At 38.7% G+C, this 18598-nt stretch overlaps 1 protein-coding gene across 9 annotated transcripts in view; it reads left to right on the forward strand.

Annotated features, from left to right (window-relative positions):
- The window catches only part of CARMIL1 (capping protein regulator and myosin 1 linker 1), a 321864-nt gene that overhangs the window by 177300 nt on the left and 125966 nt on the right, over nt 1-18598 (forward strand). For all 9 annotated transcript variants that reach the window (XM_055570803.1, XM_055570804.1, XM_055570809.1 and 6 more), the window contains 3 exons: nt 4128-4203; nt 9858-9946; nt 11300-11394. In XM_055570803.1, the coding sequence (XP_055426778.1) occupies nt 4128-4203; nt 9858-9946; nt 11300-11394 (260 nt within the window). The remainder of the gene's footprint in view (nt 1-4127; nt 4204-9857; nt 9947-11299; nt 11395-18598) is intronic.

The following is an 18598-nucleotide window of genomic DNA, read 5'->3' on the forward strand; positions in this document are numbered from 1 at the left end:
TGGGGTTGCAAGAGAGTTGGACATGACTTAGTGACTAAACAACAATGGTAAAAGTGTACATAAAACTTCATAATAAGACGTTGTCAAACTGCTGTCCACCTTGAGGCGTGCCATTTGCTTTCCCAATAGCAGTGTATGAGGTTTCATTTGCTCTGCACCCTGGTTAGCACTTAACATTGTCACTTTTTTAAAAAAAAAAGGCAATTCAGTAGGTTTCCAGTGGCATCTTATTTTGGCTTTAAATTGCATTTCTCTAATGGCTAATAATTTTGAGCATCTTTCATGTGCTTATTTACCCTCAGTGTATCTTGCTTGATGAAGTATCTGTTTCGATCTTTCCGCTCATTTAAAACACCTGAGTTGTTCTCGTTATGGACTTCTGAGAGTTCTTTATACATTTTGAGCAACAAGTCTTTTGTCAGAAATGAGATTTGCAAATATTTTCTCCCAGAATATGGTCATCTTACCTTTCTTTTGATAGCATCTATTACAGAGTAAAAGTTTTTGATTTTGATAAAGTCCAGTTGATTTATTTTTTTCTTTTATGGATCATGCTTTTGGTGTCAGATCTAAAAACTCTTCGATTAAGCCATTCTTTGCTCTGTTGACCATCTCTTCTGGGATGGTAATGTGTTTCTCATCTAGAAGGCTCACACACTTCCTATAAGGGACTGAAGTCTTTTCATAATTGTGTCTCTTATTTGCACTGTAGGGCTGCATATTTGCTCTATAGCAGAGGGTTTATTTCACTCTATTATAGTTGCTTTTATGTTTTGCTAAGCTGTGCTAGGTGGTGAGTATCACAAGGGGAGGGACCATCTTGCCATGTTCATTGTTGCCTCAGTCCAGTGATTCATACACAGTGGGTGGCACTCATTGAACAAATGAATGGAGTTGCTGCGCATTTTCGGGTTCCTCTGCCTTTGTACGTTGTTGTTGTTTTTATTGTTTAGGCACTCAGTCCTGTCCGACTCTTGCGACCCCATGGACTGTAGCCCCCAGGCTCCTTTGTCCATGGGATTTTCCAGGCAAGAATACTGGAGTGGGTTGCCATTTCCTTCTCCCAGGCATCTTCCTGACCCAGGGATCGAATCTGTGTCTTCTGTATTGGCAGGTGGATTCTTTATTGCTGAGCCACCTGGGAAGCCCGACTTTGCACATCCTGTTTCCTAATTACTTACAATACTCTATTTCCCTTTCCCTGACTGGTTGGCTCGTCCCTATCTCTCAAACCTTGCAGACCCTTCCCCATTTGCTCCAGGCTGAAGTATTTACGTCCTCCGATGGTCTTAGGGCACTTGGAACATGCTCGCTTTTTCTGTGGTGCTGCAGATAGCTGAGGTCTTTCCTCCACTGGAAGACAAAGAATTGCTTGTATTCATCACTTAACCCTCAGAGCCTAATATCCCTACCCAGGACTTAGCAGTACTCAATAAATGTTTATTGAATGAATTATGATGTATATTTGTCTTTTTCTAATTTATTTTTGACATTAAAAAGCCTAGGCATTAACATAATTTAGAGAAACGTTGTGGGCAGACCACGCCAACACGCATGAGTCCCATCATTTTTGTGGACAGTTTTTGCTATAACAAAGTTTTATACCATCCGTAGGACATAGTTTTATAATTCCTTTAGGTTATGAATATGGATCATTATAGACAAATTTGAAAATATAGTACAAGATTTGTGTTCAAAAAAATTCATATCATCTTTAATGCTACCACCCAGGCAAGGTGTCTGCATAACATTTTGCTGTATTTTTCTTCTGGGGGGAAAAAGTGTCTATATTTGTGAGCATTTATGTCTATTATTTTATATGTCATTTTTACCAGTTACGCTCATTGACTCTGATCACACAAATATGCACCTGGAATGCTGTGTATTTTTAAAATTGAATCTTGTACTCCAAGCATTTCTGGTATCATTAAGAATTGGATTTGACTTTGAGTGTACCAGAATATTTTGAAGGTTTTTACATGTCATATGTAGGATGATGCTGCCTATCCACTGCATTAACGTGAAACCTGATCCTGTTAATGATGTGCTCTTTAACTCCTGAAAATGAATTCATTATGACAAAAGCCAGCTGTACTTCAAATCTCATCAGGTGACATAACACACAATAAAGAGGTTCTGAAGCCTGGTCTCTACTTGACATTAAATCCACAAAAGGAGATGCAGTGAGAATGATTTGCTATCATTCCTGAGTGATGAAGTAAGGGAGAGGACTCTCAGATAACATGGGCTTTGAGGGCCCTGTATTATAAGGTGGAATTCACTCTGAGAGAAGCTACAACTGTCATTAGACATCACGGAGAAATGCCGAGACTTGTTCTGAGCAATTGGTTGGTGGAGAGAGACGAGAGAGTGGAGACCCTAAAACAACTATGGCAAGGGTAGTTGTTCTTGTTTTTTAATTTGAAACTTGTTTATTTTAATGTAAAACTTAGCAAGCTTAATAAAGAGGCTTTTTGCTGGAAAAGATGGCATAATTCTTTGGCGGTTTTTTTTTTTTTTTACCACCTGTGGATGCTCATTTCACCTTTTAAAGCAAATCTGATGAAACTACACACACGAGCTTTAGAAGCTGGGTTTTGACTGTAGTGGTGTCCAAAGGGACCTACAGTTTCACTGGAGGTCTTTTAGCATCTGTTTCTTCATCTGTAAAATGCAAACAATAAAACCTTCTAAGGTTGTTTTGAGATTTAAATGAGTTGGTCTATGTAAAATGCCTATCATGGGGCCTGGTACCTTGAAGTTTGAAAAAGTAGTGATTTTACAGCTCTCTTTCCACTTTCTGCCTTTCATTTCTGTTTCAGTAAAAATTTGTGCCTTTGCTACTTGTGATGCCCTGAGGATAAAATTGGTATTGCTTCCCTGTAGCCAGAAATCTAAAGAAGACAGGGACGTGGCTTTCAAAGAACTTACAACCTGGGGTTATAAGGAATAGATGTTTAAACATCAAACTATACTATAAGGCAGAATAAAATAAATGCTAAACAGAGGTGTAAATAATGCGCTGGTGGTGGTGACCTGGGGAACTTATAGAGGAGAGGATTATGATATAGGCATTGAAGGATACATGGATTTTCATAGCTGAACACAGCAGGAAAAGATAATTCTGGTTGTGAAACTGCATGATATGTTTGAGTAGTGAATTGTCTACTTTTTGGCTTGAGCATGAGTGAGAGGCATGTTGTGTAGAGGTCAGGCTGGAATGATAGTGTGGTGGCTGATCTCTGACGTGAATAGCTTCACTCCATGGCTGAAGAACTTGTATGACGCGTAAGACAAAAAAGCAAAAACCCAAGCGACAAAAAAACACTTGGGCTATCTCATGTGTATAATCAGTACTAAGAACTGCAAGAAAGATACCAAATGGTTGTAGGATGCTTGCTAATAAGCATTGGGGATCCCATCTGATGTGACTTATTATAAGACTGGTACTGTCCTTGCTTGCCATATAAACTCCTCTAGCCAGAGAGCATATGATATACTTGATGAAGGATTTATGAAGGAGCAATGTAAAGAAATAAGAGTTGTTAGTATGGAATTGGGAGAAGGAATGGCAACCCACTCCAGTACTCTTGACTGGAAAATCCCATGGACGGAGGAGCCTGGTGGGCTGCAGTCCATGGGGTCGCTAAGAGTCGGGCATGACTGCGCGACTTCACTTTCACGCATTGGAGAAGGAAATGGCAACCCACTCCTGCATTCTTGCTTGGAGAATCTCAGGGACGGGGGAGTCTGGTGGGCTGCCGTCTATGGGGTCGCACAGAGTCAGACGCGACTGAAGCAACTTAGCAGCAGCAGTATGGAATTAGACTTAAGCTATCTCTTAGAGCAAGGAGGGTCTCTAAGCAAACACTGCTACCAACCTCTTTTCCTTTGGAAATAGACATCAGGGTCCATAGAGGTAATTTATCTTCAACTTTAAGGAGTTCTGTTTATATCATTCTGAAGGTCTGTCCTAAAGTATGTAATTGTTGTTTAGGGTTTAGCTGAATGTTGTGTTTGTAAATAATAGAAATTAACAAGTGAACTTGGATGTTATGGATTAAAAATCAGACATCAATATGGCTATTGTAAGAGATGTTCATATATTTTGTTATTTCCACTTCTAGGGACTTAATACCTATCATTGCTGCTCTGGAATACAATCAGTGGTTCACTAAGCTATCCTCTAAGGATCTAAAACTGGTAAGTAATTGAAGATGTTGCTTAGCTTTGCTGAATTTCAAAAACCTGAAAATTATAAAAAACAAAAAACAGACACATATTTGTTTTTCAACGATACTGGTGAGCTGAATACATGTTATTTCTAGGGAGATATGTTCCTATAAATGATCTGCAGAACATTTTACAAAGTTTGTAATGGGAGATGCTTCAGAAAAGTACTTCCTCATGTTTTCAGCTGCTTCAGGCAATTTTAGATGATGAACAGAAAGGCACATTTAGTGGAGCCGTCTGTATACCCTCATTCCACTGGCAAAAACTATTAAAGTTACATTTGCACAGCTGCAAATAGCAGATTTTATGTTCCTATCTTGCATTCCATCTCCACAAAGCTTCCCTTCCTGAGAATTTAGGAAAACATTACCAAGGTAGAGTTGGTCTGGAGCTTTGATAGCTACCATTAATTTTCTAGATGAGGTTTTGGGCAGATTTATATGTAAGCAAAATGAAATCAAAGTGAAATCTGTTAGTTTTTATAAGACATGGGGGAGCCAAAGTTTTGGTCTGTTTTATTAGTAGAAATAAGATGCTCTGTTGGGTTGTTTTTTGTTTTTTTTTTTTGTCCCCACAATTTCAAAGCAGCCATTTGGACAGAAGCTTATCCATGAGTTAGGTTTCTGCTGCTTCATTTGAGCATGGGAGATAATTTAGATGTTTTAATGGAGACTCTTAACATTCAAGTCTCCAGCTTTCAGAGGTGATAGAAACTAGGGGGTTAAGCTTTTCTGAGTGATGGACATCTAGGTTGCTTCCATGTTCTGGCTGTTGTAAATAGTGCTGCAGTGAACATTCAGGTACATGTATGTTTTTGAATTATGGTTTTTTCAGGGTGGCATATGCCCAGTAGTGGGATTGCTGGGTCAGATGGCAGTTTTATTCCTAGTTTTTAAAGGAATCTCCATAGTGTTCTGCATAGTGACTGTATCAATTTACATTCCCACCAACGGTGCAAGAGGGTTCCCCTTTCTCCACGTCCTCTCTAGCATTTGTTGTTTGTAGATTTTTTGATAATGGCCATTGTGACTGGGGTGAGGTGATAGTTCACTGTAGTTTTGAAGGAATGGAGATGCAGACGTAAAGGTTTTGTAGATATAGTGGGGGTGGGTGGAAAGAGGATGGGTTGAGTTGAGTTGAGAAAGTAGCTTTGACATATATGTATTACCATGTGTAAAATAGATAGCTAGTGTGAAGCTGCCATATAACACAGGGAGCTCAACCTGGGGCTCTGTGATGACCTAGAGGGGTAAGTTAGGGGTGGTGGTGGTGGGAGGGAGTCTCAGGAGAGAGGGGAGATATTTATGGTTATAACTGATTTGCATTGTTATATGGCAGAAACCAACACAACATTGTAAAGCAATTATCTTCCAATTTAAAAATTTGAAAAAAATTAAAAAAATTTCCAAGTGAAGAGATAGGATTTGGAATGAGACCTGGATCTGTTGAAAGTGGAAGGTTGAGATTTCCTGGTGGCCAGACTGCTGAACTTGCCTGGGGTGTGAGTGGCTTAAGGCGTTATAGGTATAAACTTGGGTGGAACTCATTTGGGGATTATTAAGAGCCAATGTGGTTGACAGTAAGAATGTGGGCTTAGAAACAAATCTGGGTTTCAGATTTGGACTCTTTATTACAGGGCTATGTGACCTTAGATACATTATTTGATCTTCCAGGGCCTCTGTTTCCTATATCCCTGTTACTGGGAGCTAATTGGAACTCATGTCTTATTTATCTCCATTCAGTGCTTATCAAAGTACGTGGCTCATAGTAGCTACTCAGTAAAAACTGGTTTAATCAACAGATGTCAAATGACTTTTGTTGAATGGATGAATGGACACAGCAATGTAACTCATTTGCAGGTTATTGAGATGAGTAAATTATATTTATATATATAAAATATATAAAATTATAAATTTTATAAATATATATATATTATTATTATATATATAAATTATATATATAGTGGCGATGCTCAGTTGTGTCCTATTCTGTGACTCCACGGACTATAGCCAGCCAGGCTTCTCTGTCCATGGGATTTTCCAGGCAAGAGTCCTGGAGTGGGTTGCCATTTCCTCCTTCAGGGAAACTTCCTGGGATTGAACCTGTATTTCTTGCTTCTGCATTGGCAGGCAGATTCTTTACTTCTTTGCCACCTGGGAAGCCCAAATAATTTATATGGAAGTTCTAACACAAGGTCTAACGTACTACAGGCATTTCACAACTGTCAGCTGTCATTGCCATCCTCACAATCAGATTAGCAAAGAGGCTGAGAAGTGAACAAATGGGGGAGCATGAATTATGGAAACTGTATCAGCTAAACAGGCGGGTGTCAGATCAGTGATGATGGAAGTACGGATGGTGACCCCAGGGAGTGAGTGAGCAGACAGCCGTGATGGGAGACCTGGGAACAGAAGCCTCTCATTTGCTGTTTGCAGGGATGGGGACCGTTTGCAGGGCTGAGCCAACAGAGATTGCAGGTGTGCGAGGGGAGCCATTCGAGGAATGAGAAGTAGATTAGCCCGGGGATTGTGGGATCAGAGAGAACAATGCTTTGCTACCAAGTTAGTTTTCCTGGCTTATTCAGACGTTCACCTAAGCCTGTGATTTTCAAAATGGGGCACAAGAGAGCTCTGAGGAAGCTGTGGACATCCCTCTTTTGGAAGTTATCTGAAATCACTGGCATCAGGCCATTGGAGCTGCTGTTCTATCGTTATTCCTCCCAGGCAGCATCTCTTTTTTAAACGCCTTAGGTGTTTAGGAAAGAAAACATGCACGTAATTATTTCGGTCTTGGCCAGACAAAGCATGTACGTGCCTGTGTGCTTTTATGGATGCCCTGGGATGGTGGGAAGTGGAAGACAGGATTTGAGGATTATTGCCTTCTCTGCTTTTCTACTAACAGATTTAAACACAAAAATGAAAATGTGTCTATTTTTAATGCTTAGTATTTAAAAATGAGAAATACTCTTTGGGATATCTCTCTGCAAGTTTTCAAAGAGATTAGCAGTTTCTCCATGTTTGTTACCCAAAGTTAAAAAGAAATGATACTTTCCTTTGATAGCTATTGCAATATGTAATCTTGAAACATTTTCTAATACTTGGTTTATTTGAGGCACAGGAATGCATTACACCTTCTTCAGCTTTTTTACAAAGTGTAAAAAGAAGGGGCTTCTCAAGTTATATGAATTCTCTGGGTTATTAAAATTGCTTCTCGCACAACAGAAGTCTCCTGTGCTTACTGTCCCACAGGAAAAATGTGACTTATATGCTTTATGCTGATCTTATGAAGTCTGTTAGCAGTCACTATTCCAAATTTAAGTAGAAGGATAGAGGGTTTTTTGTTTGTTTGTTTTTGAAAATTTACCAAATACACAATTAGGGCCAAGGTTCTGGACTCATAAAATCGCAGTAGAATTGGGATTTTGCTCAATTCTCTTTTTTATCATTTAGGCAAGTCAGTGAGCATCATTAGGTCTTTTAAAATCTTTTAAAAATTATGTGCTTGGACCAGATATGGTATGTGGTTCCTCTCAGTTTCAAACTTCCGTATTTGTTTTATTTTGGACTAGTTCATTTGTAATTTTATAGTAATTTCTCCAGTTTTCATGCTATACATTTGATTTTAAAATAAATATAAGCTCTTAGAGAGTTATCATATTAACTTGTTAAAAAAAAAAAAACTTTTCCTTAAATCTGTAAACAAAGTGCTGAACATGCAATAAGACATTTGGGGAAGACTACTGTAATGGTAACATTTTCTTGGTGTTCAAGTTTGTGTGTGTATCTCTTTAAAATATCCATCCATGTATATTCTTTGCATATAACAAATATATGCAAATAACACTTTTCATGTAGTTGGCATTTAATAAAAGGTAGCAAAATTAATGTGATCATGAACGACTTATCACACCTCTCCCCTACTTGCATGTTGAAGAAAAGTTGGACACACTTTTCCTACATTTTCTTTAATAAATTTTAATTACAGTAATAATTTCCAATGAGTAGATGAAAGCCTTGCTTCACAACTCAGCTTTGGTAAATTACTTTTCTAGATGCTCTGAGGTAGCCCTAGAAAGGTGATGATACTATGGATTATTTCTGGAAATTAGAATAATCTTCACAAAAACATGTCTGAGTAATCACCTTTTATCATAACACAGAATAAGATCATTTCCTCTAGTTGTATACTGTAAGGCAAAGAAGGGTACTAATAAGGGGTCAGCATTTTGAAAATCACCACCGTCAGCATAATATAAATTGCAGGCATTGGGTCACTTGGAATTAATTTTCCTCTCCCCTCATCAATCTGTGGGTCACATTAGAAACCCAGGAATAGTATGAAGGCAACATTGTAAACCCAGAGGAATCAAGCAGGACACGAGAATTATAAAAGCTTTAAATTCTGTGCCTCTTGGTGGTTTTCCAAGTCATTTTTCTAAAGGCTACTTGACTGGAGAATTTGTGCTACATTTTATACTTTTCCAATAATGGTTAAGCCAGTTGGATATTCATCATCTGATAAAGAACTATAGTATTTTATGTACTATTTCAAGAAAAGAAACTGCTCTATTGTATGCTATACCACAGAAAATGATTTCTCTCTCTCTCTTTTAATAACATAAAAGATTTAAAGAGACCTTAAATTATGATGACATTTAAAAATCACTTTTCAATGTCTGAATAATTTTAAGGTCAGGAGCTACCTTAAGTTTAGTTTTGGAATAAGGCAGGATATAAATAAATATAAAGCATTAATAGGTAAAAATTTAAAAGAGAAAATTATGCACAGTTCTACCAGGGCACAACTCTTGATTTCTCATAGTCCCCTCAAGACTTTTTGGCTGCATATATTAGCCATTTCAATAACTGTAATCTTTATTAAACACTTCATTTTAATTATGCATTTTCATTTAATGTTATATCCTAAGCATTTAAAATATTTTGAAAGATATGAGTTTATGACTACATAATTTTTTAAAACAGGTTTATTAACATGAGATGATTAATTATTAAAGTCTTTCTTATTCCTTACCTTAGTTTAAAGATTACTAGTAGCAACATTGTAACACCTAACATTTCTCAAGTGGTTATTCAGCCTCTCTTTTAAAGTACATGAGATCCTTAAATGTTATCTATAAAAAGAATAATAATAATTTACAGCTTTATAATGAAATGCACATAGAGGGCTTAGCTCAGGGCCTGGCGTATGACAAGAACTCAATAAGTAGAGTTTCATCATCAGCCTCATCACTATCGTCACTACCACTCAGTCTTTGGTTTTTATTTTGGGTATCACTTTCTTGGGGATTTCTTTTGGTTTTCCCAGGATTGCATGAAATCTGTGTGCCTATAGCCAAAATGCCTATTTTCCTGTCATAATTGTGTATTTCCTTCTTGTCTGATTGCCTTCTGGGTGCTATCTTTGTGGAAGGCAGGGACTTTTTCCTTTATGTTGTTGTGTTCCCTGAATCTTCATCAGCAGGATGTGTAGGAGTAGTTGTCAACTCATGGGATGTTGATTGGATGAATGATTTATTTAAAGCTTTGTAGCTGCAAGGATTTATGATGGTGAAGTGAGGTCGTATTCTGACTTACGATATGGTCAAAGAATATTTTCTGTTACAGTCCACTGATGTCTGTGAACAGATCTTGAGGGTGGTGAGCAGGTCCAATCGACTGGAAGAATTGGTGTTGGAAAATGCTGGACTTAGAACGTGAGTATTTTCCTGAATGTATGGATGTGTTGCTTTAAAACATTTTCCCCTTTCTTCTAAAATTAATATATGGTTTTGAGAAAAAAATTAATGATATCATCTGTATAGTGTTTTCTCATCTTAAAAAAAAGTCCCTGTGGTCCCCATTATTATTACAAAGGTCAAGGATTTTATCTTCTTTTGTGGTGTGTCACATGGTATCTTTGAGGGTATATAAGGATAATGCTTAAGAGCATGGACTCTTGGGTCAGATGCCTCATGTCTTTGGGCAGGTTGGTTCAGTTCTCTGTACCTCAGTCTCTTCATTTTTAAATTGATGATAATAGTGCTTACTTTATAGAATTACAGTTGTAAGGATAAATGAATTAATACATGGAAAGTGTTGAGAAAAGTTTCAAAATCTTTCATATTAGAGATGCTATGTGTTAGCTTTTACTGGTACCATTAATCATAAATCATAGTCATAGTAGTGGCACATTTCATAGGATGTTATTGTTTGGCTTTGATCTGTTTCATCCATTTTTCTCCCTTTTCAAATTCACACTTAAATAATCTTCATCTAGTGTGATTCAGTAACAATACTCAAGCCTTACTAGGGGCATGCGACTTCGAACCCACTGGAGTAAAGACGTCACTGCTATTAAGTGAGGAGGCTTGGCAGTTTCATAGTCATAGCACTTAACACATTATTTTAAGTTAAACACACCTAAAATAGTGCTTTTGACTATGAGGTGATTGGATGGCATCACTGACTTGTTGGACATGAGTTTGAGCAAACTGGGAGCTGGTAATGGACAACTGACATGCTGCAGTCCATGGAGTTGTAAAGAGTCAGACATGACTGAACAACTGAACTGAACTGAAAATATAGGGCTAGCAAATATAGCCTTCAAATTCAACAATTAGGGCAGTCACTTCTGCCTTCCTGAGTATTGCATGAAATTAAAACTGATATAGGGAATAGCCTATTGCGATTTTCGTGAAAAACAATTCAATTCAGGATTTAAGTCACAGAAGGGCCAAAAGTACTATTAATAGCGTTCTTTAATGTGTCTTTAAAGGAGCAATTACACATTTTTCTTTGGAATGAGGTTTGGACTGATCAAGATGAACCATATTCTGACTATGACTTTACGGATTCTCTAATGAGGAAATGTACTCGTGAACATAGATTGATTCTTAACAAATATGATATATAGATTAATTGTAAAGATTGGTTCTTAACAAATATGATATATAGGTTAATACTATAAAGGCTCCTCCTTTTTTTAAATTTCACTCTAGCTATTCTAGCATTAAATTTTCTAGTTGAGTCGCTTTACACATTGTGTCTTAATGTTTGTTTACTTGCAGAGATTTTGCACAAAAACTGGCCAGTGCTCTAGCACATAATCCCACTTCAGGGCTGCACACGATTAACCTTGCTGGCAACCCACTGGAGGATCGAGGTACTGTAGCATTTACATGACTGTTGATGCCAGAACTGTAAGAGGATTAGGGAGTTTTCATTTAGCCATGCCTGTGAATAGTGTGTCCTAGTTGTAATTATATTATAAATGCTCTTGTTGGCTTAAATTTTTTCCAGCCTCTGGTGAAAATACTCATGCTTCTGTATGATCTTACAGAAAAACCCAAATTAGCTTTTTGGCCAACCCAATATGATTGTATCAGCTGACGAACAGGTTTTGGAATTGACCCAAGTGGAAAGGAGGATATTATTTTTTAAATGATCGTATTGACTTTTTCTTGCTGGGTAGCAAATTACCACAAACATGGCAATTTAAGATTACATAGATTTATTATCACACAGTGTCTTTGGGTCAGTCTGGGTACAGGTTGACTGGGTTCTCTACTCAGTATCATGAGACTGAAGTCAAGTCAGCTGGGGTTTATTTGATCTGGGGTCTTCTCAGGCTCACTGGTTGTTGGCAGAATTAAATTCCTGAGGCTGTAGGACTAGGTCATCATTTTTTTGCTCCTTGCCAGTTCTGGCATCAGGCACTTCCCGTGCCTGAAGGCTGTGCTCACATCCCCACCACGTGGTCCCCTCCTCTCCCAACTTTACTGTCTGCCTCGCATTCCAGGCCAGCAGAAGCACAACTCTCTGATGCTTCACTTTCTTGTAGACAGGTCACTTGTTTGAGTCAGACTCCTCCAAGACAGTCTCCTTCTTGATTAATTCAGAGTGGACTGATTAGTAACCTAATCACATTGTGATATCCCACCATATTCCTTTTTTTCCCAGTTTCTTATTTTGTAATGGGATATAACCAATTAACAATGTTGTGATAATTTCAGGTGAACAGCAAAGGGACTTAGCCATACATATACATGTATCCATTCTCCCCCAAACTCCCATCCCATCCAGCCTGCCACATAACATTAAGCAGAATTCCCTGTGCTATATAGTCAGTCCTTGTTGCTTATCCATTTAAATTTTTTAATTTTTTTAGTTTTTAAAAATTTATTTTAATTGGAGGCTAATTACTTAACAATATTGTAGTGGTTTGTCATACATTATCCATTTTAAATACAGCAGTGTGTACATGTCCATCCCAAACTCCCTAATTGTCCCTTCCTTCTATCCTTCCCCCAGCAACCATAAATTCTTTCTCTATATCTGAGTCTCTTTTGGTTTTGAAAGTTCATCAGTATCATTTCTTTTTAGATTTGTGATAACCCATCATGTTCTTTGGTCTACCCCACAGACTTAAATTATGTAGGATGTATTTACCAGGGATAGGAATCTTGAGGACCAGCTTACAATTCTGCCTATCATAGATGTCTTTTAATTTTTAATGAGATTTGAGTGTGAGAATAGAGAGGAGTTGAAGGACTAGATTTCATGAGGAGGCAAAAGAAGGTTATATTAGAAGATGTTTGCATGAGTAGAGGGAAGAGTCAGTAGCTTTAGAAAGTGAAGCCTGAGAGTTTGAATTCTCAGTAGGAGAACACTGGTGGATGAGATTTAAGAAGGAGTAGCTTTATCTCTAGAGGGGATACTTTATTTTCGTTGTGTATTTATTACAGATGTTTTCCAGTGTTGTTGACTAAGGGCCTTTCATCTTGGGATGTTATATATTTGATGAGGGTTAATTATTAAACTGAGCTGAAGATCTGGTATAGACACTCAGTTCTGTATTTTTGTTCCTGTTACTGACATTGTTCTTCATTGAAAAAGATACCCATGTGGCATCCAAGGAAGCATTTGAAGAGGAACTTCCTAGCACCTGAAATAGTGAATCTAAAGGAAGGTTGAGACTAAATTGGAAAACTAGATCACATGAAAGACACTCTCATAGGTGTAAAAGGCAAAGCTGAAAGTACTGGAAACGTAACTCTGCAACAGGAGTTTCTCTGGGGTTTTAGTATTTTCTTTAGGAAAAACAAGTGTTCTCTCTACTAGTCAAATGCTACCAAGAGGTGACTAAAACCATGTAGATCACCTTTTATAGACAGGAGGGCTGTTTTGCTTTTGTTTTTAGGATGGAAGAAACTCAAACATGTTTGTCTCCTGACTGGACAGAATCAGTGGTTATTAAGCGCTGGTCGCTAGGAATGTGAAATCCAGAGTGTAGTAAGAGACACTCCTTGGTCATCAAGGAAATGCAAACTCAAACCATACTGAGATACCACCTCACAACAAGTAGTTGAGCTATCATCAAAATAAGTGTTGGAAAAGATGTGGAAAATGGGAACTTACGCATTACTGTCGTAAGTGTACAATGGGGCAGTCTCTTTGGGTGCTGGTTAGCCAGTTGCTTCAAAAGTCAAACACAAATTTACTCAATGACCCAGCAATTTCACTCTTAGGTGGTCCCCAAGAGAGACGAAATGAATGTCCACTCAAACACTAGTGAATGAGTGTTAATAGAAGTTCATGGTTGCCCCAAAGTGGAAACCTAAATGCTAATCCCTGGTGGGGGAATAAACAGAATGTGGTGTATCTGTACCGTGGAACCCTGCTCCACAGCACAGGAGAATGAGGTGCTGGTTCTGCTGTGACATGGGTGAACCCCAAAAATATATTTAGGGAAAGAAGAGAGACCCCAAAGATCTTTCATATTATTTGGGCTTGGGAGGCTGAAAGTGAAGTCACTCCATCGTGTCTGACTCTTTGCAACGCCATGTATTGTAGCGTACCCGGCTTCTCTGTCCATGGGATTTTCCAGGCAAGAGTACTGGAGTGGGGTGCCATTTCTTTCTCCAGGGGATCTTACCCAGGGATGGAACCCAGGTCTCCCGCTTTGTAGGCAGATGCTTTTAGGGGAAGAATGAGTCTGGGGCTCTTCATCTTCCTGTGGTGTGCCTCGTATGCCCTGAGGCGCAGCCCTCCTGGACAGCCTTATCTGTTGACTCCTCATCTTGAGTTTGAACTCCTGAGATAGCAGTTCCTTCATTCTGTTGCACTGGAATTAGATATGGATGTCTCTGTACCAGCCTTACTTCTCATTCCTCCTCCTCGTCCATCATTCTCTTGTAATCTCCTAAGACACACCGCACCTAGCCCAAGACCTTATATGCAATCAATAAATATTTTCTTTAAACTGAATTTCACTTCATAATAGAATTCATTTTTTTGTCACTTTTAAATTGGAATTGGAAACCATGGTGAAGTTTATCAAGATTCTTTTGTGCAGTCAGAACCGGTGTGGGGAGATGACGTGTCCCCACCTTTTCCTCCACTTCCCTACCTGTGTGACCTGATCCTTGTACGTCTTTCTCCTACCTGCATTCCCAGGTGTGAGAACCAAGAATCATTCCAAGCATGTTTTCCAGAGCTTCACACGTAGATGCCGACTCTCCAGGGTGTTTTCTGCTCACTTACACTCAAGCCTTGACACTCCTGAAAATATTTTCTCAAACTAAGGCTTTCTGTGTTCTGCCCCTTCTAGATTCCTTTGTTGCTATGTTTGGCCGGAGCTCTTGGACAACTGCCAGCACCTGTATTCCCCACCTTTTTTTCATTCTTTGGCCTGAGCCTCCTGAACACAAATTCTTTACAGGCTTTTTTTTTTTCTTCCATCCAGGCTAAATACCTAAAGATGATTGGTAGCTTTTCTGCTCCTGGATGGGGAGTCCACAAGAAATCCAACTGAATGTAAAATATTTATAGAGACTTCAAAATAGGGGAAAATGGTCATGACTTTTGTTTCTGAGCTTTTCACTGAAAAACAATAAAAAAGCACGGGGGTTGGAGTGTGCAGTTGAATTGTTTAGTCTGTAAAAGAGACCAAGCCTGGGAAGATTATTTACAAGGAAACGCAAAGAAACACAAGGCAGTTTGGCAGCCTAGAATGCTGAGGAATTTAAGTACCAAGTAGAATTCGATTTTTGCACCTGAACCATCCTCTCAGGGCCTTATTTGGAAACTCTCAGAGAGGAAGCTTGGCTCCTTGCATTGTGATATGAATGTTGATGCAGCAAAGCCCTGATATTTACAGCTCAGCCTCCCCGTCAGGCTTGTGCTCAGAGGACAAGCAGCCTTCTGTTGTTAAGGGGCTGCTGGTGGAGGAGGTTGAAGTATGATTTAGTAGGAGGGGGGTCGTGTGTACTGGCAGTGCTTCCAGTGCTGGATGCCCTGCTCGTCGTGCTCTGCAGGAGCCCCACAGGGCAGTGAATGGACCACACGCATTTTTGAGCTCTTCTTATCCCAGTTGCAGGGCCAGCCAGTTCCCCAGCTTCCTCTTGGCCTCCTAGTCCTGTGTGTTTTCAGACTGTAGGTCAAGACTTGGTAAGCATTTTAATAAAAAGAAGAAATAGAACACAATAGAAAATATCAGAGTGCATTGTTCAGGAAAACTGGGGTTTTCGTTTTTGCTTATATGTCTATGTGCTTATTTTGGTATGAGCTTCCTGCACCACAATGTCAAATCTCTTTCTGTATGCGGGTCATGGTCGAAAAGGCTTGAAACTCCCTATGCTTACTGCACTTTATTAACTAGCTCTGTGTTGAGTCCTCTGGACTGACCTGGTGTCTGAACCAGGGTGTTCCGGTCATTGCCTCCTGACTAATGCTTTGGATCTGATGACTTTTTGGATTAAAGTGAGTGTTTTGGGAAACAGAGCTCTTCTCTCTCCACTTGTTTCACACACTTTCCTTCTCTAAATGTCACAAGCTCTGTGTTCCAGTCTCCCTGGTTACCGTTCCCCGTTCCCCTCGATTTTATGATCTTAGCCTCGTCAGGAATGTCTGTCCTGATTTCCTCCCCTCACTTTATTCTAAATTGGATTATTTTGTTTAAAGATGATTTAGAATCCTGTCTTGAAATGTTTTTCTTTTGGAAATGTTGACCTGACTCACCCAAGTTGTTTTTTTGCTGACCATCTGGTGGTGGCTCTGATTTGATCTGAATAAGACAAGACAAATGGATTCCAGAAATGCTGCTTACATTTGAGGGCAGGGTAGATCCTTCATATTTCAGTGTATATCAGTGGGTTTTAGAGTCAGAATACGTGGGTTCAAATCTGAGCTTCTCCACTTTTCATCTGAGTTTCCTTGGACAAATTACCTAACTTCTCTATACCTCAGATTTCTCTAAAATAATAATAGCACCTCCCACAAAAGGGTGTTTTAAAGATTAAATGAGAATATACATAAAAGCCGTAGGAATAGCAATGCACCATGTCACATACTGTGCACTCAATACATGTTAACTTTTACTGCCACATTGGACTCATAGAGTAGCCTTGTGAAGTTTTATCAGGAAGCTGTGTTTACATAATTTGGAAAAGCTTACAGAGTCACACCTAGTACTGATTGTTCAGACTATTATCTAAGATTTCATGAGTGATCAGTCAGTCAGTCTCTTCTACTGTCTTTTGGATTTTCTGATTTGGCTGTCTCCATTTCCTATGGAAGTAGAAGGAAATATTTGTGTATGAGATTTGGAAAACATTGGCTTATTCCACAGCACGTCGATGTCTTTTCTTAAGCACTTTGATATTTAAAGATGCCAGGTTTCTGTGTGACAGCTACACAACAGAAAGTACTTTTCTTTTCTTTTTTTAATTTTATTTTATTTTTAAACTTTACAATATTGTATTGGTTTTGCCAAATTTCAAAATGTACTTTTCTTTAGAGTCATGATTTAGCCATATTTAATTGATATCTTTATGTTTACAAAGTATAAAACAATATTTTTAAAATTGCATAGATTTAGATTTTAGGGCATTCAACAGTTTAAGTGTATTGACTGTTTTTTCCCAGTAGTCTTTTATTCCTATATTCCTAGTTCTTCAATCTCTTCCTCTCAACTTTATCTTTGAAATGGAAATACTCCATCATGTTTTATTTATCTTAAAAAATATTTTATTATTTATTTTGTTTATTTTTGGCTGTGCTAGGTCTTCATTGCTGCACGCAGGCTTTCTCTAGTTGTTGAGCAGGGCTACCTTTGTTGCAGTGTGCAAGCTTTGCACTGTGGTGGCTTCTCTTGTTTTGGAGCATAGGTTCTAGGTATGTGGGCTCAGTTGTGCACACGGGTTTAGTTCCTCCATGATATTTGGGATCTTCCTGGACCAGGAATGGAACCTGTGCCCCCTATATTGGCAGGAGGATTCTTAACCACTGAACCCCCAGGGAAGTCTCTTATCTTTTATTTATTTAGTTAGTTTTCTTAGTGTTTCTGAACTCTCCAGGGAAGCCATTGAAATTAGTAGAAATCTAAAGATTTTAACTTTCACCTGTGTTCTGACATCTACAGTGTTCAAATCTCTATGCTTTCTAACAGCCAAGAAAGAGTCATTTGTTTCCCTGATCATGTTGCTAGAACTCCATGGGCAGAATTTTGTAAAATTACCAATATTATGCTTTCAGTCAACAAGGAGAAGGGGACAACAGAGGATGAGATGGTTGGGTGGCATCACTGACTCAATGGACATGAGTCTGATGGACAGGGAGGCCTGGTGTGCTGCAGTCCATGAGGTTGCAAAGAGTCGGACACAACTGAGCAACTGAACTGAACTGAATCAACAAGGACCAACTTTAAACCATTTTTTCCTTACCATGTGAATCACACAAATTCTAGGATATTAAAGTTTTAGAGTTTTATATGTAATTGGGTGGCACTAGTGGTAAAGAACCCACCTGCCAATGCAGGAGACCTAAGAGATGCAGGTTTGATCCCTAGGTCAGGAAGATAGATCCCCTGGAGGAGGGCATGGCAACCCACCCCAGTATTCTTGCCTGGAGAATCCCCATGGACAGAGGAGCCTGGTGGGCTACAGTCTACAGGGTTGCAAAGAGTCAGACATGACTGAAGCGACTCAGTATGCATGCATGCATGTTACTGTCATAGAGTTTTAAGTACATGCCTGATTAATGGGGTAAAACAGCAATGTCAAATTTAATTTCCTGTCTTTGTGAGTTAATAACTTCTGATTCCAAATTAAAATTCTAAACATTTTATAGTTACTTCTTATTAGTCATAAATATTTTGAAGCAGAGGGAGCTATAATGGTTTCCATTTTGAAAGGAGAAATAAAAATTAGACCTTTTTTCCTTCTAAATTTGACACAAACTAAAACAAAAATAAATTACAGGAAGGGTTATTCATCCAGTAAAGTCTCCAGATGAAAGCTGTTGGTGATAAATTTTGTTTTAATTCATAGCTCTGAAGGCTGTGTGGCTTTATTTGGGGGGCAGGATTG

The sequence above is a fragment of the Bubalus kerabau genome, chromosome 3, assembly GCF_029407905.1.
Source record: "Bubalus kerabau isolate K-KA32 ecotype Philippines breed swamp buffalo chromosome 3, PCC_UOA_SB_1v2, whole genome shotgun sequence".
NCBI classification, from domain to species: Eukaryota; Metazoa; Chordata; class Mammalia; order Artiodactyla; family Bovidae; genus Bubalus; species Bubalus kerabau.